Source organism: Echeneis naucrates, chromosome 10 (genome assembly GCF_900963305.1).
Source record: "Echeneis naucrates chromosome 10, fEcheNa1.1, whole genome shotgun sequence".
Taxonomy (NCBI): domain Eukaryota; kingdom Metazoa; phylum Chordata; class Actinopteri; order Carangiformes; family Echeneidae; genus Echeneis; species Echeneis naucrates.
In genome coordinates, this window is record NC_042520.1 from 6,825,969 (window position 1) to 6,853,949 (window position 27,981).

Consider the following 27,981-nt stretch of genomic DNA (forward strand, 5'->3'; position numbering starts at 1 on the left):
GACCCAGTAACTTTTCTATGATTGGGAAAAAAAACAAAAAAAACAAAACAAAACAAAACAGGACTTTAGAGGCAAACACACCACTGTACGTGTTAGGATTTCACAACTCCAAAACAGTCAGGAGAAATTTCAAGCTGAGCTGAACCGCAATGGCCAAAACCTTTGGTCTATGCAATTAACACTTAGATCGTTAAGTGCAAAATCAATAACATCACATTCAACGTAGGACATGAGACCAGTGAAGTATGAAATTGAATTAAAAAGAGCGAGTTAAATATCCAGAGTTAGCTGTTACTTTGAATGTGTTCAAAAGCAAATTAGTGTTTTCTTTCTTTAAATCATCCACAGGTCAAAACAAAATGAAGAGAGCCATTTCTCATGTCAGACATTTAAACATCGAGAATTTTGGAGCCACATGGAGAAACATGAAGTCATGAAAGGATTATCGTGGTTCCTCTGCTTCAATCGGGGTCCATGCCGGTTCATAGGAGCTGGAGAGCACACAGGGACGGCGCCTGTCAACACCTTTCACACACACTTACTGCGCATGCCATCTTCAATATGCACCCCTGCATTGCTCCTCAGGGGACACGTCACTCCTGCACACCCTGCTAGTGTGACATGCCTCTGGAGGAGACACACACGCATACACATGCACAAACATATATGTGTACACACCCTTGTTAATATACTATGATGTAGGCTCACTGTCATAAAGGCACACATATAAACAAATGAAAGGGGACTTATGAGCATGCACACACCTCATTCAGATTAACTGCTCCTATTTATTGGAATAAAAAAAGCAATTACTGGAATATATACAAAGGGTAAAGCCTCTGATTGTCTCTCATTAGGAGCGAGTAGTTAAGGGCTAGCAACCAAAATTACTGCACTTGTGAGGTCATTCCTGTATATTTGTGTGCTTGGCGCTTGGTTTTGAAGACGGCAGAAAATGGGTGATCGGAAAAAAAGCTGGGGAGAATTTTAGTGTGAAAGAGGATTTGTCTCTGTTGTGTCTCACAAGGGGTGATTGGCCCTGAGCCTGGACATTGTTATTGGAGCTTTAGCCATGCTGAGGTTCTTTCCATTTGTGTACAACAAACCATTGAATTGGTTACATCATCTCCAGGCAGACACTAGAGATTTTTTTTCAAAATCACTTTTATAGCAACAATTTATGGTCGCATAAGAGCACAAATATCAAGCACTGTGTGTGTGATGCTCCATTATTTTTTATACTAACGCTGTTTCTTATCACACATAATAATATAGAAGAGGACTTTTGCATTGCCAAGGCTGACTCTGCAGAATTTCTAAACCTGATACAAAGCCCTCATACAATATATCATAGATGAACTTCCATGACACACCCATTTATATCTAATGGTCCTCTTGAGAGGTTTAATGCTCATTAAGTATTAAATGAGAAAATAGGAACAGAGGAAAGGTTACAATCCACATTTACAATGTCAGTCATACCTGAGGTAATAAAAATAAGACCAACTTTGACTTACTGCAGGTTAACTCCATTAAAGTTTATGAGAAGTCTTAACTTCTTAGATTTGGAATTAGGCTGCAAGCTTAACTTTAACTTAATGATCAGTACATGACAAATATGGTGATATTAGGAGACACCAGGGACGGTTATAACACTTTGAATTTCTCAACCCACCAAGCCAGAGTGACAACACTCATTGTGCACATTACCTGTTGGATTGTCTTTTCGCTGAGAATGCAAATTTGAAACTACTAGAAAAAGTTATAGCCAAAAGTGTTTTGTTTTGTTTTGTTTTTTTTTGGTTAATGTGAAAATGTAGCTTTTCTATCAGATGTATTTCTTTTGGAAAACTGTCCTGAGATCAACTGTTGTTCACATGAGGTGAAAACTTGACTGGTCAGAAAGGGTTGGTTGTAATGCCTTGTTACAACCATCCCTGAACCAATGAGTCAGTGACTTCCATTCTAATTCTTTTGTTCATTCTTTAAATTTAAAAAAAGAGATCAACATCATCAGTATATATCATTCCGTTTTTTTGCCTTGCATTGCTTGATCACCAAATATCAGATCATAGTTTTAAGTTTTTACCCTACCAACTGCCTGAGAACATCTTCACAGGACATTTTTTCTTCTGTCAGAATGATGCAATGGATCTAGAGGTGTTTTCTTGTTTACTCCATGGATTCTTCCTCCTTGATAAAATCTAATTGCGCTCAATTCCAGTGTTGGCCCAATGCAACTGTTGATGGTCAGCCAAATAACCAAGTGTGTGTAGCAGCTGATGTGGGCCTGAGCTGGAAGCAGAAATGAGCATCTATGGAAAACTAATTTCCTTCCTCACCCTCAGAAAATTTTCATTCCCAAGCCTGAAGTCCATTTTTTACCCAAAACTTTCTTCATTGTAGATATTTGCAATTTCTGTAGTAGCATTAAAACAGCAAAACATTTAATAGCCAATTTGCACAGGCCACAGGACTCAAACTTACAGTTTGCAGCCAAGCTGAAGCTCAGTCAAGTGACATCCCATCAGACAAGTTATCTGCCTTCGCACAGCTCCCTCCGTGGCCTTTAGTATTAGTCGAGCTGTAGATTCTGCTATGTCATATTGGTACAGTTTCTCTTTTAGTAGCCAACAAGTTCACGACAAGTACTTGAATTTCTTGGTTGATGTGTTATTGGACTTATATATGACAGATGGCCAGTAAGACAACTTCATATACTCGGTTGCGCTAAGTCTGCTAGATAGACAGCCATTAGCTCCATAAGATAATGGTACAATATATGAAAACTGTGTTCAGCTTTCAGTGCAACTAGGCTTCAATAATTGCTTCACACTTTTCAAAATGGAAACATCACCCACCAAGTTACTCACCTATCATATACGTTGAGCAACCAGTTGAGACACATGTCAACACAAAGTGGTATGTTGACCAGGATAGACCTTTCCTCTTCCAGCCTCTCGTAAAGAGCTGTCAGACCATGAATCACCTCCACCACATCCATCACATGCTCTCCCTGCTGCAATTCCTGCTCCCTGAAGACCTCCACAAGGCTGCTCAGTGCTACTAAATCCACTGAAAACACACAATGATATGAGTTAAGGAACACAGACACATGAGGACAAAAATAAATCATCTATATTAACTGTGCACTTAGCTGATTTGCAATTTGAGGCTGTAATGAAGGTATTGTTTGTAAATTGCTTAAAACGTTCAGGTACTTTCTCTATAAGTTATGTGCAATATGCATGTGTGAGACTCTGATAGTTTATATTAATTTTTTTAATGACCTTAATTGAGATAAATAGTTTAATTGAGGCACATTCAAAAACATGCATGCACACATGCTTAAGTGTAAACACTCATGAACATGTGTACATGACTGCATGGCCATTTATGAAACACACAGCGGGATCATCATCCATCCTCATCTCAGGAAATGAGAGCATACATGACAGGGGTGCTTTTTCACCCTATTCGTGTACTTAAGCCCCATCAGATGTTTCACGAGCAGTGACACAAATTTGATTTCGCTCTTTTAAACTCAATTTGATGGTCCTTCCCTTGGAGTGGCGCTAAAAGGGTGTCCGTTGATGCCAGGTATAATAGGATAGCACGATAATGAGGTAGGGCAGAGAGCGGAGATAAGAGTATTCTCAGGGATGGGAGGGACTTACCAAAAAATGTATTTCTGATGGAGCTCTTATACAGCACTGTTCAATTATTCACAAAGTGTGCCGAGAGAAACAGAATTCTCCGTTTATCACGGCGGCCTGGCAATTAAATTCTGGGACAATATCAACTAGTAGACTGGAGGAGGATGAGATAAGAAAGCGGACAAGAGATAGAAAGAGGAGGAGTTGGTGAAAGAAGTTTTTCACAGCGGCCCAAGTATGCTGAGCTTTAATTTCCGAGGCCTGAGACATGGAGGGAACAGAGAGAAAATGGATCGAAGGCTGCAGGAAAAGGCAAAAAGGAAAAGGAAAGGAGGGTGGACACTCATGTGGAGTCAGAGAGTTAGAGCACTGCAGGTGATGGAAGATGGATGAGACTATAAAAGTGAAAAGACAAAGAAATAGGCAAGCAAGGGTAGGATATAGGTATTATGACCCTGGGGCAAACATACCAGCCTAAACTAAATGCATGCTCTTTTGCAATTCAAATGGACCAATTAATAGCCCTAATTACCTTGCAAACCACGGCTTGATGAAAATGAGGCAGGAAGCCGGAGGTTGAGTGCTTCTAATGTTTTTTGGGTTTCTCAACACCTCTGATTGACTCATTTCAAATCCAATTGTTATGGAGAATACAGAGAGCATTTTCAACTACATTTCCAAGAAGTGAGGATGGACACAATCAGTCCTTCAACAACTGAGTAAAGATATGCGCCACAACTAATCATTATATATTCCCCCTGAGAGCATGCCATAGCAGATTACTGAAGTTGCAGGATAACAGCTTATCATTTAACCAGCCATTCCCATGCTGGAAAACAGAAATGACCATCTATGAGAGTGCATACATACATCTCAGAGCCTTCTGAACTCGTCGCAGCTTCATGGCTGTTCTGTATGCCGAGAACTTGATGTTGTTCAAATCCGCTAATGGAGGGAAAAGGGGGTGATAGAAAGAGATTAGAGGAAATGAAAAGATGAGGGGGAAACAAACTCGTCTTGCACCGCTCCTCCCTGCCATTGAAGAGATTAGACATCACTGCCCCCCCCCCCCCACCTGTTTACCCTACTGCTGCAAAATGCATTAGTGCTCTACTGTTATGTTGCCTGTGTGTGCATATGTGCAGGTGCATGTGTCTGTCTGTGGAAGGATGTGTATACAACTGTGTTTATATCTCCTCTGAAAGCGCCCAGTGTCAGATCGGGTGAACAGTAAAACACATGATGTTGTTTAATCACAATTAATTAAAGGCTAAACGAAAAGCAATCACAGCACAAGCAAATTGGGCCGGGTAGGTTAATGACAGTAGCAATGCAGTCCCTAAGGTGTTTGAAATACAAGGTCCATTAATGAACTGTGTCAGAGCCCAATGGGTCCATCCTGCTGGTACGGCTGGAGCTCAGTGGGGGTCCTGGGCACAGGCGTCTCACTCAGAGCATACTTTAATTCTCTCCTTACTCACCGAGCGCTTGATACAATTCAGTCATCTTTGGATGGTCCCAGCATGTCGTCTGAGCTTGATGGCTGGAAGAAGGTAGAAACATGAAACAAAGGCAGAATAGGTTGTGAAGCAGGAAGGAAAGGAGGTGGAGGTTTTTAGGCCAGAAAGATCAAGGTAAAATAGGGCACAAATGAGCTGAGGGAGCAGAGACGCACAGGTGTAAAAGGACTGTGGTCAGAGGGGACTATTGGAAATGAGAGTTCAGGATAGGGCAGCCATTGTCCAAAAGATATTTCAGACCTGTAAAGAGCAGCCATACAACATGATAAAGGTGTCAGGTCCAGCCATCAGTCCAGTTACTTCTGCTACTCTGCTAGAGACATGCAGTCATAGGAGCCTCATAAAATGAAATAAGACAGTAAATGTGGAAATAAATGCAATCATTGAAATGTGTTTTAGCTTTTATCTATTCCTTTTTGCTTCATCCCTGGAACAATTAGCAAAAGGCTCTTAGCTTAAACTTGCATTCTATCTAATGACCATCAGGGGGCAGCTACACTGGGGGCAAAAAGAAGCCAGACTACATTGACATTGAAGGAAAAATGCCCAACCGAATTTAGTACTGGAGTAAATTTTTTCACAAGTTTATGGTCTAGATCACTCGTTTCATGTCTTGTTCAATGCAACCTGATAATAATATTAATGTTAAGATTTTCAAATATCCGATAGAAGAAATGTTGGGTCTCTTTAGTAACTCTGTTATGATTTGGCGCTATCTAAATAAATTTGATTTGATTTTATTTGAAAATAGACTCTAAATCTGGGTACACTTTTTGGGCATGGCTACTGTTCTGTGTGATTAAAAGATTCTTTCACATATTTATTGTTTTTATGGCAGTGCTATGACCCCATGGAGACACCCTGCTTAACTTCAAAGTCTGAGAACCCTACCTGTACATACATTAATTAAGAATCACCTTTACACAGCCTTCCTATAGCACTCCTCTATATATTATATACTCTACTGGTATATTCTGAAACTGTACCACCAATGCAAGGACCCAGGGGCCTCTTAAAACAGTACTTATTGTTTTAGCCATAAAAAGCGCTCATTGATTGGTACCCAGTGGAGTGATACTCAGGTACTACTCCCAATCCCATTGGTGCAGTATTATGACACATAAAAAACTGACTAGCAGACTAGAACAAGACCTAAGAGATTCTAGAGATGATTAAGAAAACAAATACCCACAGTGAGCAGAGCAAACTGTACTAAAGCCTTCACAGTTACAAAACCATACACATAAAGTTATAATTCTATAGGTATGAACAGAGTATACCCCTAACACTTAAACACATATATATGCCCACCATGCATTGATTAAACTCCAAGCATACTGGCGAAGTAGTATTCATGAGGTGACTGGATAAACAAAGTTTGAGTGAGTGCTGAGGCGACTGAGGGGTTCACAGTAGCTCAATAGAGTTCCTCTCTGAATCGTTTAGTATTTATCTGATCTTTGACTGTAACTTTGTACAAATGTTTGTGTGATATAAAGAGCTTTGATAGGTGAGTAAAAGTGTGCTTAGAGCAAAGAGGACAAGGTTAATTCTACTCTGCTGGATCTTCTTGCATAAATGACATATTAGTCCATTAAAAACCACGGCTTTGCAGGCAAGAAATCAGTCATATCCTGAGACAGAAAGATTTAATAGCAGGTACTGTGATTTTCACAGGTACAGAATTAATGATTGTGATATTGTTTCTGCTCCTAGAGTATGAAGCATGACTCCTCAGAATTTTACCGACTTTTTCAGGTGATGCAATGGCACCATTTGTAGCTCTTTTGAATAGTTTCCAATTAGGAAGTCGTAACTGGAAAAATAAAGTCTTCGTTGTAATATGATTTGCATAATCATACTGTATAAATTATAAAGGAAGATTACAGTATAAGAAATTTTAATTAATAGTTTTCACAGAGATACAATAATTTAGGCATTTCTCACAAAAGTCACAAAACCGTCTTTGTTTAATAAAGCCTCCTAACCTGCCAAGGACACGGACCCCGAGGCTGCACTTACTTGATGTAGTAGGGCACTTTGTTTGGTGAGATGGCACGCTCCCATGGAATCTGCACTGAACCTAAGCAAAAAAAAAAAACAGAAAAAAATAAATCACTTTCAAAATAGGCATGTCAGGCACAAAAGCCATTGTGCACCGTGTCCCTGACAGTGTGTCTATTCAAATCTTCTTATGAGAGCTGCTCCGCGGTGTAACAGGTGCGGTAAAGCCAAAGGGACAGGTCTATTGTGTTGAGTTTCCACAGAGCATTGGTTTGTTTGGCACAGCCTAATAGAATATGGGGAGGCAGAGGAGTCAGTAAGACAGGGTGAGAGCAGCGTTTTAACCACAGGAGGCTCAGCTCAGATCAAAAAGGGCAGACGGAACAGGTACGCACGTCATAGAGCTGTACTCCAACCACACATGCATATCCACACACACAGGCTATGCTGTCTTTTACTGTATAATAGGATAGTTGAGATTTCAAACTTGTTGGTGCCCAACATTAAAAATAAGAGTACATACAAAGACTGATATAATTTGGAGTGAAAAAAGTATTTGGACCCTTTCCAAAACTTGACTAAAATTACATTCTTACTGTCAGATAAAGGAACTTTAAGTATCAAAAGTAAAAGTCTTGCTGAAAACACTGTCTCTAACTGACAGACTCTGGCCTGTGACTATATATATATGTGTATATTACGTTATTGCTTTCACATAGCATGGATTTTAATACATTTGTTTTGTCAATTTGTTCCCAACATTGCAGAAAACTACTGGAAGGAAAAAGTTTGGCACGCATTTATACATTTTTTGAGTTTTCTCTAATCTTTGCTTTTTTTCCACAGAAGACATTTGCCTCCTTCAGGGCTTCAAGCAGTTATTCAAATGAATTAGCTTGAGAAGTTTAGAGGAGAAACAACTCAAAGACATCTGGAATTTGTCAAGGAAGCACAGTATCGAAAAGTACATCCTGGAGTAAAAAAATACATTTCCCTTTGAAATGAGGTAAAGCAGCATAATACAAGTTCCACCCACCTATGATCAAAAAGCACCATATGCACCATAAAACTTTACAATGTACAATATCAAGCAAAATAAGTCATTTTGGTGTTAATTAAAAAAAAAAAAAAAAACGCACAGTACGTCCAGACATTCCTGCAGGTTTCAGTGGGCTGTGTTGGCAGTGGAGTAATGTTCTATAAGCCTAATTGCCAGTGCGACAGCACTAAAACTGGATGGGGTTCGGTGAGGACATTGAAAACACACTCAACAACACTTCAGATACACTTGCACAGTGTCCTGCCACAGATGGCCTTTTTCACCAGTTTAAACCAGGCAAAGGCAGTCACATTTGTCAACCCCCCTGCTGAAGCACCCCCTGCTCTGTAGCCTTTGAAGAGCAGCAGGTAAAAGAAAAGACAGAATACACAAACGTTTGTCTCTCCTCAAATGAGAGCAATGACTGTTGTGATGAGCATCACTGGGGATGCTCAACGCAACAGTGAGCTGGAACTGATGAAGTCAGACATATTACTTGTCCCAGCTCCATCTGTAACCCAAATACAAACAAACAAACACACAGAATGCAACGTTTTACAGCCTCATAACAACAATACTGTTACTACCCCCCCCCCTACTTTAAGATGATGCATGGGAACAGCATGGCACAGATTGGTGAGGTATGAGGCAACAACTTCAAATAACAGACGAGGATTCTTACTGGAAAGGAAGTGCTGCGATCCGGGGCCAAAGTCTCTATGTGCATCCTGAAGCTGCTTCAGCCGCTCCTCGATGGATCCCTGAAGACATTAACACGCACACGCGCGCGCGCGCACACACACACACACACACACACACACACACACAAGTTAAATCAAAGAGAACCATGCTTCTCATCCCTGTCCACAACAAATCCCCATAATAGAGATGCAAAAGCATCAGACCACCTGCTTCTCTTCCATTAGTTAACAGCAGAAAATAAACAATGTCTTTTTCCTCTGCTAACCCTGTGAAGGACTTTTGAATGCCTTTGAAAATCAGCAGGTAGGAAATGAAGACACACATTGTTAAATGATAAATTTTGTTGAAACGAGGACAGCTCCTGGTTATGCTATCAGTGTGGAAAAGAGCCAGACAAAAATAAGATGACACGAGAGAGAAGGAAAAGTTACAAAGCCTCACACGTGCCACATCAATAACCACAGAGACGAAGTTGACATTATTAAGTTTTCCATTGCCTTCATAAAAGCATTTTCACGTCAGTTTTATTTCCAACCAAATGGGATTTAGTCAGTCTAATCCTGGTTTATTTGAGACGCACTGGATTTGGCACGTGAATCGTTGTCAGCTGGATGTTTGAAATGTCCTCAAACAATCGTAAGTAAATCCACTCGCTGTGAGGTAGGGAGACAGATACAGAGGGAGCGAATGAGGAAAGTGAGGAAAGTGTGAGGAGTTGGATGTATTAAGTTAACATTTCTCAGTCTACACACATCATTGCTACCCCACCAGAAAATCAAAAAATATAATCCAGAGCATGATTTGAATTGGTTAGGACTAATATAGAGTACTGTCAATGTGCTGTGGAGATGTTACTGCCAACTGTGCAGTGCTGTGCAATCTATTTGCTATAAACGCAATTTGGGGTGCCATAAGGAAGACAAATGACTAAATTAGCCATGATCAACAAACATGAGCAAGTCAAATGTGGAAATACATTTTTGCTGGCGTCAGAGTTGCCCCAACCAACATGAGACAGGAAGTTGCTGGGATTTAGCATTCATCATTTTAATTAAGGGAGAAATGGGACACAGAGAGAAGGCAAAGAAAAAGGTTTCTCCATTCTGCTCGCTTTCACACACCACACATAGCCGGTGCATCTCATTGCACTGAAATGAACTAAATGTGGACGCAAGGCAGCATGAACTCACTCATCCTCCACTCAAAAAAATTTGCAGCACCTTTCACTTCATACATCGCTTGGGCTCTACTCTTATCACAGAGACCAGTCCAAGATCTGGGAGAGAGCATCTGTTGGTGACTATGAGCACTAAAAGCCTTTTTAACAATGCTGATCATCAGGGGGGATTAGAGACTCACTTCCTTCCTGAATCAAACACCAGAAGAGACTCTGCCTACTGAAGCACACAGTGCATCAAAGATTTAGCAGAAATTATCCTGTAAAAGAACTTCTTCTTTTTCATGAGGACTCTTTTTACGTTCAATGCAGAGGGACAGCAGTGTGCGGCAAGCTGAGTCCCAATTTCTGTTCTGTCTATGTTGCTCTCTCTGAGAATGCGTAATGAATCCCAACAATCCTTTCTTAAAATACATGGGACTGCGCTGGCAATTTGTAGCTGATGTCTCCTTGATAATTCAGGCAGCATAACATCTTTTACTGGAGATTTATGAATGCTTTTAACAATCCCTTAAGCTTCCCCATGCATCATGACCCTTTTGAAAGAAATACTCTCAGACATTTTAATTGAAACAGAGAGAAGGTAGGCTACGGATCTGTATAAAAATAGGACTGACAGATGTTTCTATTTATATGGGAGCTCATTCCATCGCACAGAGAGAAATAGGCTGCATGTTATCATGGGTGCATTTTTAGGATAAAAACTGTTCTCTGCTTTTTGAGCAATAAGCAGTTGAACCTGTTGGACAACATGTATCTTTAAAACAGATAAACACAGCCACAAAAACTTTCAACAGTCTTTTAACAAGGTATGCCGCAAATGCAAATACTTATTGATTCAAAGCATCTGCAGCGCACTTATGGTCCTAGTATACTGTTTGATCAGTTAGCTAACAAACATGTCACTCTGCTGGGATGACCTGATTAGTACAATGTCCACATGGGTGGAAATCCCATGAGAAGCATTTGCTGCATGTCGTTCCCCTCTACTTTTCCCCTCCTGTTTCATTGTGACTGCCAGATAAAGGCATGGAAATGCCTCAAAACCATAACTGTAGCTGAATCATAGCAAAACACTAACTGTGATTAGCTGCAACACAGAAATCCAATAAAGAGCCTCATATTTTAAGAATTTACTCTGTTTCCTTCACCCAGAGGAGAGACAAGAAAAACCTTGGATGACATGTCAAATTCACAACCAGTTTATATCTATCGGCTCTGTTTTGCTGTATAAAATTTTCCTCAGAAACCATTTCAATCTTGACTACTTCAGAGGTCAAAATGGTTCCTGGAAACTAATTCGTAAGAATTCTTCAAGGGATGCTAAAGTCACCACAGTGATGTGAGAGCGAGGCAGAGAGGAGAAAAGGATGTAGTGACAATTAACAACAAAATGACAAGGCCACGGCTGACATGCTGAGAGGGGTTCCTGAAGGTTATCTAATGGGAACAGGGTGCTCTCTCACGGGGTGCAGTGAAGCTGAGTGGTTCTTGTTGTGCTTATAGGGTGCTACAGAGGCTGCTGATGGAGAAAGCAGCCTAAGCTTAAAAGTTGCACACTTCAAAGTTACAGTAACGCTCGCTGGATAATGTGTCCATACCTCCAGAAAAGTATCAAGGGCAGGGTAAATTCAGTTCAATAGACCTGAGGAGTTAGATTTTTTTTTAAGTTTTAAAAGGCTTTAAGTGCCTTGGTTTCACTGAAGATTTATGTAAATGTGTATGTTCAAATAGAGATTCAACCAAGTATTATTCATATACATTTACTGTGGATTTTTTTCCCCCCCACCACTTTTATTTAATGATTTCTAAAAATGCCAAGGATCTGGTCTGAGCAATGGGCTCCATCCATCAATATTCTGATCGATAGTTGCAATTTGTAACTTATGTCCACTATCTAAATGTTTTTTGGCTTTAAGTGAGTTCATGAAAAAGTATCAACCTCAAATCATCACAGGAATGAAAAACCGATAAGAAAACAACAAGCATTAGAAAACAGGTCCACACGTGGAATTGGATGTCTGAGTTTTTGCTTTGATTTCTACGATACCAATATTGCTGTGATGTTGCTGCAGCAACGAGCTGGAGACAAGTTTGTGTAGCAGGTCAGTCAGGTTTAAAGTATGGATAAAAGTCAATCTGCAGAAATATGAAGGCATTTTAACACAGTCTTAGCAGCTCAGACAAACATCTGTAATCCCCTTATCTCTGCACCCTTGACTTGTTGGCCATACTCGATATTAACAGACCATATGGTTAAACAGGGCTTACTACATAAATCACTTTTGCTTTATGTACTGTGGAAAATTGTGCCCCTTACAGGTATATGGATGAATTCTATCTACCAATCAAGGCCATCGAGGCAAACCTTTTTCATTTTAGTCGACAGTGATGTGTGTCCATGAGCACCGGCCTTTTAATTGATGTGAAATCAACTGAGATGAACAGAAATAAATAGCAGCCCTGAAACTGAGGGAAAAACTAAAAACAACACAGAAGTTTAATAAACTAAGCAAGTAATTCAAGGACACAAGGGATCTTTATTTCACTAAACCTACTATTTTTATAAACAGTGGTAAATATAGACTGAAAACGTATACTGATTTAAGGTTGAAGACAAACCACAAACAAACAATCGCAATCCTGGTTTCGTTGGCACCATTTAAGCCTCACATGAACTTAATTTACATTAGGACAAACATAACATATGAAATTGCCTTTAAAAGTTTAGTTTGAATCTTAGTGCTGGAGAAGCTGCTGCCAGTAAAGTCAAATACACAGCACAGACCTGGCAATGAACCCTACCTGAAGCACTTTCCATCTGCTGTTGAGATGCTCCAGGGCTCGGGCATTCTCCATCGACAAGTGGACGTCGGAGATTGCCAGCTGGTGGGCCAGATCATTGATGTGCTTCATGCCCTCCTTTACCTGGGTCAGCTCCTCCTTAAATAACTGCAGCAACATCAGAGACAGGGAGTGAGAGGAGCAGTGGGGCCAACAGAGGTGGATAAAAAAAAAGACAATAGTGGAATAAATGAGCAGGACAAAAGAAGACAAAACCAAAACATATCAAATTTAGAAAAACATCAGGCAGAGATGAAATGAAAGAGCAGAAACAGAAACATCCAATCTCTACTCAGATTAAATACATGACAAAATGAATAAATACATCTCTCTTTTGGAAGCTATTTGGCAGCGACCAACTTCCTAAATCAAAGTAAAAAGACTATATAATGACATTGGAAAAGCAGCAGATTCTCTTCATAGTCAATTTAATTTGCGAACTACGAGGGGAATAACAGAATTTATACAGTAAACCGCGTAACATAAAACACACCATTAGGACAATGGTAAGAGTGTGTGGGGTACCCATCTTATTTACAAAAGATTCTGCACTTTTGGGTTCATCTATCTTTTTTTTTTTTTTGTTGACTTTCACAAACTCCATATTGACACACCTTAGCTGAAATAACTCACGACATTTTGTTTTCAGGATTATTTTGAAAATTGGCATCTTTATTTGACAGACCTAAATAAATTGGATGTGAGAAGCATGATCTACTATTCATTACCTCATGAGTAATATGGCACCAAACTCAGCCCGAGGACAGCCTGAAGTCACACATCTTTTTTTTTTTCTTTTTTTTTTTGGGGTGGGGGGGTGGGGTGGTGGGGTTGCTTCCATGCATTTCTTCCTCGGGGTACTATTTGAATGACAGCAGTGTGAATTTACATAAAAATAAATAAATAAATTGGCTCTGCCACGCAATTGTGGTTCTATTTTAATTTAGGCTCCATGTTTACCACAATAGCTGATCTACAATAACTCTGTAGAAGCCTTACTTCATACTGCACAAAGCTACAATTCACCAGGCAGCTTCTTTTGATGTCGGGAGATGAATTCATGAAATTTTGAACACCAACAGAAACAATATCCGAAAGGAGGGCGGAGGGGGGGCAGTAGACATGACAAGTGGAAATGTACACATCATCTTTATCAAAGGAGCAGGTGCACACATTTGTTTGGCAATGGACAGTATATGTCACGGTATGCCGAAAGACTGTAATACTAAACCTAAACCTGCTACAATGAATTCTTCAGTTGGTTAGCAGAAACTTTATCTGGAACCATGTTTCTAATGTATTATTATTAGGGGTGGACAGCAACGAAGTAAATTTACTAGACTACAGTACTTAAGTACAGTTTTTCAGCATCTGTGTTTTACTTGAGTATTGTTTTGGGGGGATACTTTTACTTTCACTTCACTATATTTCTATTGATGCTCTCCTTGCTCACTACTTTTGTGCTAGTCTAACATTACTCGTTCATTGTTCTTACTCTGTGAGTGTTCCAGGTAAGAATATGGTCAAGATGTATAATCCTCATCCTACCTGGATTATTTCTCCATAACGATGGGCTCATTCTACATTATACATCGTGGCCTTATTATTACCTGGAACACACATTAGCTTGTATCCACAGTTTGGATGTCTTCTGTGGACATCACTTACAACACAGTCCAACTCCTCATTACTCACAGCTGAATACAGGTCTGTCTTTCTGCACAAAAAAACATTAACAACGAGTAATGTCCCGGTCCTTGTGTGTGTTGTTGTGTCTGAAGCGGTGGAGTACTTCTAAATTTGGGGTCAGTATCTTTGTGGTAAAGTGCGGAAATAACGCCAACAACAATAAATTCCTCTGCTTTACAGGCTACATGCTCTGGGTCAGCAGGTCCCGCTTCCAGCCAGCTGACAGTCTTGCCTGGATCTACCCTCCTGTGTCCCTCTCTGTTACCTGACTGCAGCTGGAGCCCACTCCTCTCTGTCTCTTCCTTTCTGATGGAGCTCCCAAACTCAGCTGTTTCTGTCAAAGATAACATTTTGTGTCGGGCTTTAATACAAGCTAGGCTAATGACGTTAGCATTAGAGCTGGTCAGTTAGCTTACTGTACAAGCTAACTGCTCTGTTTCTTACCTTGCTACATTTCTCGTCCCAACTTCACCGTCACCACCTTTTTTTAGAACATTTGTTTAGAAAAATCCTTCACCCTTTATTTTCTTATTCTCCTTTCTTTTCCTTTCTGATCACCGGACTGATGCTGACCGGACATTTTCCTACCGAACTTCGGACAGAAAACAGGCTGGCATAGCAACAGTAACCAAGTGGGGCGGGGCTTAGCGAAGGATCGGTGGCCAAACCATTTGTTTGCCCCCCCATATTGGCGGGCCTGGCCCCGCCCACTGACATTGATGGGTGAGTTCAATTAAATTAATGAAGCACTGCAACAGGATCATGAAATAATTAATTCAATAGTGAAATAATTATATATATTTTTACATTTAATGAACTCGTATTGAGGGGTGCCATCAGCGGTCTATTTTTAACCTGGTCTGTGCATGTGGCTATATTCTCTGGTCTGATCTATCTTGGTTGGAATCGAACCAGACCCTCCTTATTGCAAGGCGGAGCTAACCACTAGGCCATGGCGTTGCTCAGCTTTAAAGGGCAGTAAAATAAATAAATAAATAAATAAAAATTGGTAGATCAGCATCCTCCATCTGTATTTTTCATTTACATCCTGAACTGGGAAACTGAAATATTAGATTTTTTATTATAAATATGATATATATGATAGATATCAACTTTATTTATCCTGAGGGAAATTCATTTACGTACATCACTCACACAACAGACAAACAATAAGGCATACAGACATGTTGCCTCACCTTCACACTGCAACGTGCTTTACTTCTCAACATGACAGACACACAGCTCAGTTTTGTAGAGATTAGATGATGAAAGGTTTACAAACACAAAATGGTTTGAGAATGGTGTGAGAAGTAACTCCAGCTGTAGCCGCTGTAAGCTTTATAGTCAGTGTGATGTTTGAATAAAGCCGGTCCATGTGTTCAACTACTCCGCCTCTCCTCTTCTGTGCGTGTTAGTTACCATGGTTATCAACGTCAATGAGACTTAGCTTTGTAGCTAGCTACATTAGCATAAGCTGAGCTAGCTAAAGTGCGGAGCCGCGACTCTAACTCACTAATTCTCACCTCCATTTTTGCCGTCATCCCGAATCTATGACAAGAAGTACTATCATAAAAGGAGGCAGAGGAGGAACTAGACATGGAGCACACAGGAAGTCTATTAATCATCATCGGAGTTTGAGACTGTGTTTATTGTGTCCATATAAAATATGTTTTGTACAGACAAAGAGTAGACTCGGCCAGAGCCCGAGACCAGACCAGACCAGAGGTCTCCAAATCTGGTCCTGGATGTTTCCTGATTTTCCTGATTCAAATGAGTGACTCCTGATCAGACTTGACTTGATGACAAGGAGTATCTGTACTCTTACTCAAGTAGTGAAGTTGTGTACTCTGTCCACCTCTGATTATTATTTAAACATTTTAGTAAGTTAAAATCCAATATGTGCATGAATGTGCACAGTGTGTATATGATTTTGTCCTGTATGCATTCATGTGTCTAAACAAGTGAGGGAGGACAGATGAGGCCAAGTGACAGGAATGCCCTGAAGACTGTGCTGAACATGTGCTGGCTGTAACGGCAGTCCAAACAGTGACATAATTGTTGTGAAGTGCCCTCACTTCTAATGAACTGTGCCACACAATTACAGGGAGCAGCGGCACTCGGCACTTCATAATGACTAAACCAATGACCTGCGATTTTTTTTTAACAACATCTCTCCAACTGAGGACTGTAGCCTCTGCCATCGCACTGTATCAGTTTGAAGTGCCATGTCCTTGTCATCATCTGTCACATCACAATGACACCAACAGGGATGTGCACACGGGCAACACAAAGCAAACACAACAATGCAGCCTGATATAGATCTCTGATTAATTTGTGAGTAATGTATATCGCTGCTGTGTTTCTGTGATAGAACATCTGTGTACCTCTGTGTGTGTGTGTGTGTGTGTGAGAGAGATGAAGAAAAGGAGAATTCATGCAGTGTGCTTGTCTACCTTGGTAGCATCTATGTGGTCCTGCAGAGAGTCAATGAAGAGGTCTCCAACAGGCTCCCAGGCATCTCTCACCCCCTCTGCCTGCTCCAGGGCCACTGCCAGCTCTTCCATCGCTGCCTGGATCTGGAGCAGACGCTCTAATGTTCTCTCCATGTGTCTGACGTTTAGTGGAAAACGCAAATCATTATGGTTAACTGCCTGCACCATTACAATTAGGGGCTAATACAAGCAATAACATTCAAACCCATCATCTTTTCAAATTTGAAGTATTCATTTCATGCATGCAGAACTTTTCTCCCTGAACACACATTCTGAAAGTATGCTGACTGCCCAATGATCTAGGGGTGGATAAATGTGTTTTTGCAATTGCTTCAGTAATGGATTATATTGCCATATTTTGTAAGCAGGATAGTGTAATTGTATTATGTGTAATGTATTGTTGTATAACCTTGTTATAGATGGACGCGAACACATTCTTAGAAGTGTGTTCAGAAATCTTAGCAGTTCCAAACTCATGAAGTGGAAAACTGTATACATTATTAGCATTTTTTTGTCTCAATCAGTAACTTAAGTAGTAGCTGCCATAATATGTTCTACAGTTAGAAGGTTAGTTTACCCACAAATATAATGAATGTAAAATGTATAGAGTGCAATCCTGAGGCAAGTATTTGTTCATAATCCATCACTGCAGTAATCACACAGAGTCCAAGTAGGATAAGCACAATTTAAAAAAAAAAAAAATGCCTGACCTGTGGCGGTCAACACAGCGTGCTGTCAGTTTTTCCCACAGGTCACTGGCCACATTCGCCTGCTTCCATACAGAGCGGCTCACATTCAAAATCCTTCTGCGTGGAGACACCTCTGCAAAAGGTGAAACAACTTTAGACAAGGCCATGCAGGGTTAAGAAGATAAAAGTACCAGGGAGGAAATACCGAAATAGAGAAGACATAGAAGTAATAATGTTGAGAGGAGTGAAGAAGAGGGGTTAGAGTTCAGACAAAGAGAAGAGTAATGATTGGAAAATAATGATGTGGAAAACAGGGCCTGGGAGGTATATTGCTTTAGTGTTCCTCAAGTAAGCATCCATTCGCAAGAGAGAAGACTTTATAAATAGGACTTCTGGGCAGAGCAGCGGCCAAGCCTTCTGTATTATTGATCTAGGCAGATGTTACTGTAAAGCTGCTGAACTCGAGGTAATTGGTCCCATCCCGTACATTTCCCTAAACTCAGTGTGGCACCACAGGACCGATCACTACTAATAACTACTAATGAAAAATTCACCTGCATGGGTCCAACCAAATTAACTTTGGGGGATCAGCTGAGGGAGTTTGTGAGTAGGATAGTTTGGCTGGCTCAGAAGTTGGCACAGAGTAAGAAGGGAGCAGACCTTTTCCATCGTTTAGGGTCTCCTCTGGCTCCTGGAAGGGGTGCTGAGCCAAAAAGGCCTGGGCAGACTCCAACACTGAGTAGATGAATGGCCCACGGGACTTGACATCCTCCATGAACACCTGCGGGACACAATGAGAAGAGGGGGGAAGTGTTTTCTAGTGGAAGTGAATGAAAAAAAAAAAAACACACGCTGTTTCTAAAGGAAACTGCTGGTTCGGGAGGTTGTCGAGGACAATCATTCAAACAATGGGATCAGTAACTGCAAATTACTGGAGAATAATTGTAAATTATTGAATGTTACCCTGATGAATTCATTTATCAAGCAAAAGTACCAATGTTAAATAAAATTAACACATAAACAGTAAAAATTGCTTTCTGACTTTATATAGCAAAAGGATTAATTTGTCATTCAAAGAACAATCAACTGGGATAACGAAACCAAAAATTGGTTGTGGCCCTAGTGCACGAGAACAGTTTTGTACAAAACACACTAAAGTCTGGCTTTATCGACACAAAACAGCCCTCAGACTGCTGACAAATCATAGAACCCAACTGGAAACTGAAGCAAATCTTATCACACCCAGTGAAAGTTGTGATACTTCACTTGAGCACATGATAGAAACCTGGCAAACACTGTAGAATTTATATTCATAGTCCTATCTCCTGAGAGGAAATCCCTACACACCGACAAAAGAGGAGGGAGGGAGGATACTCAGATGCAAATAGAATCCACCACCAGCGATGTTGGGCAGTAATTTAAAACCTTATCATTTCCAAACAGTAATTAAAGTTACTTGTCCAAGTAGGTTACTACCACGTTAAGTTGTGGCAGACAGAGTGCAGCGTATTTCATGTAGTCTGCACAGGTAGATAATGTCATCGACATTTGCGTGTGCTATGGTCAACACGGGCTCGGCAGCTGCTGCTACAAACTATGGAGGGAGAAGAGAGAAACGCTTTCAACAGTTGGAGGTAGAGTAAAAATTTCAAGTTTGTCTCGGTCAAAAAGAAAATATTCTTGTCCAGTGTGATCTATATGGAGGCACCAAACACCAAACACCCAGATCACATTTAATAAATCACCTCAAAGGGCAGAACAGCGCTGTAAAAGCCTGTGTTGAAAAGCTAGTAGAGACTGGCTTTATTCTGTTATCTAACTGATTTCCTTCCCAATGAAGTGTCTTTAGGAGGCAACTGAACAGGTTGTCGCTTTTATTTTGCAGCAGTAGGGTTGTGTAAGTCAGTAACTTGCACAACATTGACTACTTGCAACTTAAATAGACCGTCAGACACACAAAAACAGGAAAGGGTAGGCAGTGTGGTCACATGACTGGTGGGAAACCAGAGTCAACTGTGATTTTCTAAAATTGTTCTAAAATTTTCGTTCTGTCAGTTTAATGCCAGCCATGTCTTTTATGCAAAGCTTTATCCAGAATTCATGTCAAATGAATGCTCCTCAAGACAGTCAGGAATTTAAAAGCTTTGAGACATTTCAAATGTATTTGTGAAGTAGAATATTATTTTGATCTCAGCCATCTTTGAACAAAATCTCAGATTGAAGCAGGAAAACCACTGCATGTACTTAGCTCGACAAGAATGTGCTTTCATCTTTAAAGATGCATGAAAGAGCAAAAAGCAATCTATGTGAGAAATCAGCTCTGATTGAATACACTGGGTTTCTACCGCAATCACTCGACACACATATACAGTAGCATTGATCTACTGGCGGGACCACATGAGAGTACACGGCTGTCTGCTCATGCTGAATGCCTAGGTCACGAGGGGAGACCAAAATCTACTGGGAGCACTGGTCAGCTGGCCTACCTCAGAGTAGAGCCAATTAGCTGGAGAGCCCGGCTCCACTGGTCCACATTCAACAGCACTCCCTATGCAAATTACAAGCTAGAGCTCAGTGATGTGAGAAGACGCACACTTGTACGCTTTTACTCCACCACTGAGCAGATATACCAAGCCTCCCCAGGGCCCAGAGGAAAGTGAGTGTGTCAACTTTCTTCATTTTTCTACTTTAATATTTGTTCTATTTGAAACATATTCCAGGTGTGTGAATTAATGCCAGGGATATTTACTTTGCTTCAAAGTAATTTATTTAGGTGAAGCCAGCGTCCTCAATCCTCTTAAAGTATGAAGAGATTACAATTTCAGCTGAAAATCTGCATTACTAGCTGGAATTAGTGGGGTTGCATGGTTGCAACAGTGACAGTGTTTCGGTCCTTGTCGGGGAAAAGAAAAAAAAAAAAAAAAAGCCCAAGACCAGAACCCGGCAGACCTGATAACACCCAGCAAGCAGAGTTGAACAGAAAGCCTCTTGTGAAAAGCCAACAAACACAAGCTGGCAATGAGCAAACATGCAAAAGTGTGTAACGGTAGGGAGCTGTGGCATGAGATAAGATTCCCAGTACACCTTCTGACTGTGGTTTCTCCTCTTCCTCCCTCACACTCTTTCACTAATCACAAACAAATTCCCTCCTCAGCCTTACATCCTCACTCCCTCTTGCTTCCCTCCTTTCCTTTTCCTTTGCCCTCTTTTCATCCGTTTCAGCTTTCTGTTCTCTCCATCCCCTGTTTAGCTGCTTTGCCGCCCAAAGAGGAGCTGAGCCATGGATTCTCTGAGCCAGCTGTCATGTTAAAACTTTAATTCCAGCTAAATTTCACACTCAGAGGCTTCATCTTTGGTTGAAGGAACATTAAGAGAGAAGCCTTCAAATCAGATCAAGATACATAATGCATGGAAAAGAGAAAGCTGGAGAGGAAATGACTTCATTGACTTCATCTAAACAAGTTGGCATTCTTTTTACTCCACCCTTTTGACCATCCTCTCTCCATTTTCTTTTGACAATGACAGAGGGGGATAAGATTTCATTTCATTTCCTTTTCTGAATGAGGCTGAGAAGAATCTGCAGCAGCGACAGATTCAGAAAATCCCACAATTTTCCAAATGCTCACTTATCCCAACTCTCAAACAGACAAAACTCAAAAAGAAAAAAAAGAAACTTCCCACCTAAAACCCCTGCAACCCTCACCCCCAAAAGCACATACGGTAAACATGGAAAAAAAGAGAAAAAGAAAAATGTATCACATAGGGAACTCACATTCCCACACACAAAAACAACATCAGAATAAATCAACTTAAGATCAATAATTCACATTTCTTAAAACGCTTTAATTCTCTATAGAAAACTGGGATGCAATTTCCCTCTCTGCTTTGTCGGAAAAGTTTTAGAGCGACCAGACGCTTGGGAAGTGAAGGCATCTCAGATTATAAAGGCGTGCTGTGCTGAAAACGGGACATTTGAAAGCGAGAGGAAAGGAGAGAAGAGGAGAGGAGGGGAGGCTACTGGAGTATAACTTAGTGCTGAGGTTTTCAAATTGTGAGAGCAGTTGAAGGACAGAAGTGAGTCAAAAATTACTTTGCAAAGTAACAGGGAAAATGAGTTCTTGTAGTCTGGCACACTGCTTTGGGCTGACACACATACTGTTAGAATTATAACTCAGGAAGGCAACATCTAAACACACAGCATTTTTGGATTCAGTTTGACTTACACTTCCCAAGGATATCATCATCTCTGATCAACAATAGCAAATAAGAGATCACAAGAAAAAGGCCCTGCAGAGCCTTGGATTTTCAAGATAGTAGTGGAAGGAGGAAACAGCAATAGAAAGGAGAGGGATAGGGACAGAAGCAAATGAAACCTGGTGAGAGGTATAAGTGTTCTTCCATTTCCTTGTTAATTGGGAGGTGCAGTTCGGAACATGATAAGTAGGTGGAGGGGCTTTAAGTGGGAGCAGAAAACCTCTCAGTGTCAATGTACATCATCCTCCAGAGATACTGCACAAACTGACAAGAAAGAAGTTGGGAAGGAGGATGGAAAAGGAAACTCTGCTGTGGCAACAACCAATTATGAATGTGTGTGTGTGTGCACGCACTTCTGTATGTCTACACCAGTTCCACATCACCCACAAGTGAAGTGATTTACCAGGAAATGAAATAAGATCCTGAAGAGCCCAGATAGCGTTTCTACAAATCCAAATCCAATCCAATCCAAAGTGCATAGTTTTTCTACACTCCAGACATCATCGAATACATTTTAATGCCTTCATTTGAAACCTTAATAGTTTTGGTGATTTACATATCATGGGAGTTCGATGCTGTTTTATTTGAAAATAATATTTATGAGCATTAGCGTCTCTGTAGTTTAGCTGCTGCATCAGATCTGAGACATGAACAGGAAAACAATCTGTATGTTGTTAATAAAAGACAAAGAGACAGTGACACACACAACCTCACACACACACACACGCGCGCGCACACACACTTGCCTGTCTGTACCAACTTTACGAGGGTCTGCTTTAACTCAGAACACACAGAGCTATATAACATGTCAATTAAATAGATTTTAGTGGCGAGACTTCCCTTTCTCAGGGACATCCTGGGATCGTTGTTATTATCCCAGCAGTGGCTGTTTTTATCACACAGAGAAAGCATTTATTTTCTTTTGATCTCTCGAACAAAACAAAAAACAATTCTCACCAACATAATTCTCTCATCTTAGTAAAGTCAGAAAGAATGAGATAAACATTCCTTCATCCATCTTCTCCCGCTTTTCCATTTCCAGGTCGCGGGGGGTGCTGGAGCCAATCTCGGCTCACACTGGGCGAGGGCGGGGTACACCCTGCACAGGCCGCCAGTCCATCACAGGGCCAACACACAGAGACAGACAGAGACCAACAACCACTCACACTCTCAGTCACCAATTTTTGTCGGTGGGAGGAAACCGGAGTGCCCGGAGGAAACCAAAGCAAGCACGGGGAGAACAAACTCCACACAGAAAGACCCCCCGGCCGGAGAACTGAACCTGTGACCTTCTTATTGTGGGGCAACGGCGCTAACCACTATGCCACTATTGAAAATTGACGGCATTCTTGGACAGTGTGCCAATATAGTAGAGTAAAGTTCTCACTTATTTTGAGGATGTAAGTAGGATCTATCTAGCTGCTGCTCAAGGGGCTTGGAGAAACAGTCATAGTTGTAATGCTGGTTGATGAAAAACTGCATTGTGAAAAAAAGATAGGAAACATGCAAACTCTTCTGGGTCACAGTAGCATCATCCCAACCTGCTTTGTCGCTTTTGTTGGAATTGGATTCAATAAAGAACGGAAATGGGCTCTCTGAATGAGCAAGTTAATTTTAAATGGTTGACATGCTTATCAGCCTGATCGCTAACATGCCAATAAGTTCATGCAGCTAATTTGGATAGACCTCCACCGTCAACTCCTGCCTTACCACAGCCCGTGATACTCAGAGAGAGGAAAGCAACATGGAAAAAGTTTCTGATAACGTTCCAGCTCATTAAAATCGAAACGTTTGCACAGATTTACTTAACCTCTGCAAGTTAATCAGTTGAATTTGCAGTTTCATTGGAATTAAGTGATTTTTAATGAGTGACACAGCTCTCCTGTTCTGGGGCATCTGTTATGGTGGGGAACCTCGTCCTTGGACAGCCTCTCATTGCAGATTCATCCATCTCAAAACAGGTTCAATCAACCAAAAATAATAAAAGAAACCACTTGTGTTGGTCCCTGCGACCTGACCCCGGATAAGCGGATGAAGGTGGATGGATGGACTTGTGTTGGTGTCGGGGCCTTAAAAGAGAAAAGGAGAACCTTGTGAGACAAAGGCACCTCATTCAAATGAGTATTTACGAAGTGGAGATGAAAAAGGAGAGAACACTGATGAGATAGGAGCCATTGTGGATTGGATTCAAATTTTGCATATGCAGTATACAGTTGTATGCAGGTGTTTCTTTTTTGTATGGCTAATAACAGTAGACTCATTAGATGTGAGTCAGGTCAGGACCAAACTCCACTGACTTCTTCTTGGTTGACGGACCTGGATTGGACTCAGTTTTGGATCTTAATAAATGAAAAGCATGTAAATAAATGTTGATGCAGTTTCTGCCACCAGCTCCTAACTACATGGGCAATAATTGTTAAATTAAATTAAATTAATCCAAAACAAAACAATTTTTTTATTTATTATTATTAATATTTTTATTATTAACTTCCCCTATTTCTTGATGTGTACGCACATCACAAGTAAAAAAAAAAAAAAAAACCCACCCACCCACCTGGAACATGAACGACACCCACCCAGAGGAGGAAAGAAAACACAACATAGGTTTATTGTTCTTGGAGCTGTAAACACCGGATCCCAGATAGGAAAGAATTTGTCTCTGGACCACAAAACTACTTTTTTTTAAATCTTATTTGTTATATCGACCCTAACTTTTGCCAATTGCTGGGTGATGATCTGCATCATTTAATCCATTTTTGCTGTTTTATTACATGCTGGCTGTGGATATGGGAACAGATTTAGAACAGCTCCCAACAGCAGCAGTTAGTCTTTGTGTTATTCACCCTAAAGAAGCTGTCTTCTCAAGGAATAGCTGCAATAGCTGCAATAATAATAATAATAATAATAATAAGCAATGCGTATACACACCTGAGTCATTCAGGAATACAAAGGAATACAAAGGAAATGAAACAGCTGTGTGTAGGTGTGTAGGTTTGAAGAGGCTTGCTGTTTATTACAGATGATATTCTACCCGTGTTGAAAAGTCGCTGAAGGGGACTTGTAATATACAACATACCTGGTGAATTGTGGTCACCCAGCCTCCTGGCTAGGTCCTGCAGAATCAGGTGATAAGCAGTAACTGAAGTCAAATTATAATTCCAGGTACTGAAGGCAGAACTGCTGCGATGCTGTGAGCGTACGGATAAATATATTCATTGAAAAGAGAAACAAGTGCTGATTTGTACAACAATCTATGAAGTCTCAGTCTCCAGGTTGTTGGGCCTGTCTGCCCTTCTATCCACTACAAGTCCTTGAAGGGATTTAAAGGCGAGTCCGAATCATTGAACCATGGAGGACTTCTCTGAAAGGGTGAAGAGGTGGCACACCCTTTGTCAGCAGTTCTAACTGATATTCTCTCAAGCTTTAATCTTTAACACTAGGCGAGGGGGCGGGGGGGCCATTTTATTTGAACCGAAAAGCTCATTTGTGGCCTTTATTCAGCAGAAGCATCAGTAATAATTGATACACACGCCAACAATCATTCACAGTTATATAAACTGAAGTGAAACAGCTCATGTTTATGTGGCTCAGTTCATCAAAATGCATATCTGCCCACTGAACACCTTCAAAATTTTGGCTGTACTGTGTGTACAGTGGGTCTGTGTACTGTGTGGTACGTGGCACCTTTTGTCCTGCTACAGCTTATTCCCCAGGCTACAGCTGTGTGGAAGTATATATTCTACATGTCCTGTTGAATAGCAAGAAAACAAATCACCAGAGGCCAAAATGCTGAACTCCAAAACACAAATCTTTGACACCCGTTCGGCCAAATCAAAACTCTCCAGTGCCTCATTGTGCCATTTACTACAGCAATTAGTTTACACATTCACACGACCGTTTTCATTCCAGCTTCGCAAATGTCAGGCCACGCCTCTTCTCTTATAATATAATAAATGGAATATTTTTGGTGTTTGAATGATGGTCCTGGAAAATAAATTAAATGGACTCCTGAAAATAGTAATGGACATTTTTCTTCTTATCGATCAAATGATTCAGGAAAAAGAAAATAACCACAGCAGCATTGCAGCATAGCGTGATTTATCTAGAAATTCTGCAAATGGAAGCATTGTACTACCCTGCCATGAAGGAGAACAGGATTTGCTACTTAACATTTTCTGCTCCTGTTTATGCCCACTTCCCTGCTTACCAAAACATGACAGGGACTACTTTGTATGTTTCACAAGCACTCCCACTCTGGCACTCCACAGTAATTCTGGAGGCAGGTGGCCGTACAGTGACTATCACGCTCGTGCCAATACCATTTGCTGCCACAGATGCCTCCACCGCTACGACCTCCTCCTCGTCTATTATTGGGTGTTAGGTAAGATTCACATTCATTATTGGGGGGGGATTAACTGAGCCGAATCCCATCTCTACATGAATTCATGCGTGGTTTCTGAGAGTGAGCTGTTGTGTTTGAAAATATGCAACTGTGTACTAGTGTGTTAATATATCTATCTATCCGTCTATATATTTAAATATATACATGAATTGAATGAATGCGTGCGTGCGTGTTTGTATAACACTGTTGGAACATACTGTTAACGCGAACAATACTGCTTCGTGATACTTGATATTGTTAAGAGCCTGCAGCAACAGCAACGTCACCCATTTGCAAACAGACTCCTAACTCACTGGCTGTCAGCCTCTCAGATCTCAATGACAGATTCATCACACACATTGCACAGACCGTAGCACATGACCCTAGGCACACCCTGTATGCTACGTTTTCTCCCACGGCTCCCACATGGCTGCCACTGAAGGACTTTAAAGTCAAAAAGGGCACTGCAAGAACTTCTGCCTCAAATCTGTTTATGTATTTTTATCGATGTCTCTGTCTACATAGCCAATCTATCTGTGCAGGCTTGATGTAAGGCTTGACTTCTAGTAAGCGTGCACACACATCCTGTAAGTATTTTTTTTGTGTATGTCTTGGTCGTGCATTAGTCGATGTGCTGTGGAAATTAATTTCCCCTTGAACGGTATAAAGACTCATTCTCATCATATTATTATTTGCACGGGCTGTGTTATATTTGCACTGCAGAGGTTTTATCATCCACTTTACCTGGTGGAACTCCCTTTGGTGCTGGACTGCTCCCACATCACCTCCTATGGGCAGCTGCTCGGAAAGCTCCTCGTCTTTGGCTGTCAGCCATTCTATGATCTCCTGTAAGGAGAGCTGCAGCTTCCCACTGTTGTCGGAGAATGCCTCTAGACGCACCCTGTCACCACACAAACACACACACACACACACACACAAGTTCATGGAATTAGTTCACCGAACTAACATTCTTCAAAATACAGACCAAAAAAATATCAATTTTTTATTCAATTTTAGCTTCACGCCCAGAACCTATAACTTTCTTAAAATATGTCAAATCTTGCTATGAATGTTGGAGAGCAGTTTGTGTGTCCATCCATGAAACAGCAAAGTCTAAGAAGCAGCTAGGTGCGTGATGTGTTGAAGGTACCCATTTCTTAATGAGATTTTTAAAACGAGTTCTGCCGTTCCTTGTTTCACTTCCATCTCTTTTTCCCCTTTTGCATAAACTGTGTGGCATACGGTGCTTAGGGGTTCACTATAGTGGAACACAATGCATGCTTTAGTGTAGGTCTAATTTGTTGTAGCTTTTATTAAAATAATCAAATATGCCAACAAATGTAACACGGCACAGTTTGTAGTGCATGGAGACAGCAAAGCTCTGTGTGCAGTACCTAATCTCTGGAAAAGTCAGGTAATTATTCTTAAGCAGTATGGAAAGAAATGAAAAAGAGAAACCAGACAGCTGTGTAAAAGGAGCCGCTATGGTTCTGTTTAAATAGCTGTAATTTAACCACAGATGTCATAAACTGTC

General features: G+C 40.8%; 1 protein-coding gene across 1 annotated transcript in view; it reads right to left on the minus strand.

The window, feature by feature from the left end:
* Nucleotides 1-27,981, minus strand: part of drp2 (dystrophin related protein 2) — a 69,665-nt gene that overhangs the window by 22,633 nt on the left and 19,051 nt on the right. Inside the window, exons 3-12 of the mRNA XM_029512157.1 lie at nucleotides 27,192-27,348; nucleotides 18,473-18,593; nucleotides 17,834-17,945; nucleotides 17,085-17,241; nucleotides 12,904-13,050; nucleotides 8,902-8,980; nucleotides 7,199-7,259; nucleotides 5,138-5,199; nucleotides 4,527-4,601; nucleotides 2,874-3,075 (exon numbers count right to left, since the gene is read on the minus strand). Of these exons, the coding sequence (XP_029368017.1) occupies nucleotides 2,874-3,075; nucleotides 4,527-4,601; nucleotides 5,138-5,199; nucleotides 7,199-7,259; nucleotides 8,902-8,980; nucleotides 12,904-13,050; nucleotides 17,085-17,241; nucleotides 17,834-17,945; nucleotides 18,473-18,593; nucleotides 27,192-27,348 (1,173 nt within the window). The remainder of the gene's footprint in view (nucleotides 1-2,873; nucleotides 3,076-4,526; nucleotides 4,602-5,137; nucleotides 5,200-7,198; nucleotides 7,260-8,901; nucleotides 8,981-12,903; nucleotides 13,051-17,084; nucleotides 17,242-17,833; nucleotides 17,946-18,472; nucleotides 18,594-27,191; nucleotides 27,349-27,981) is intronic.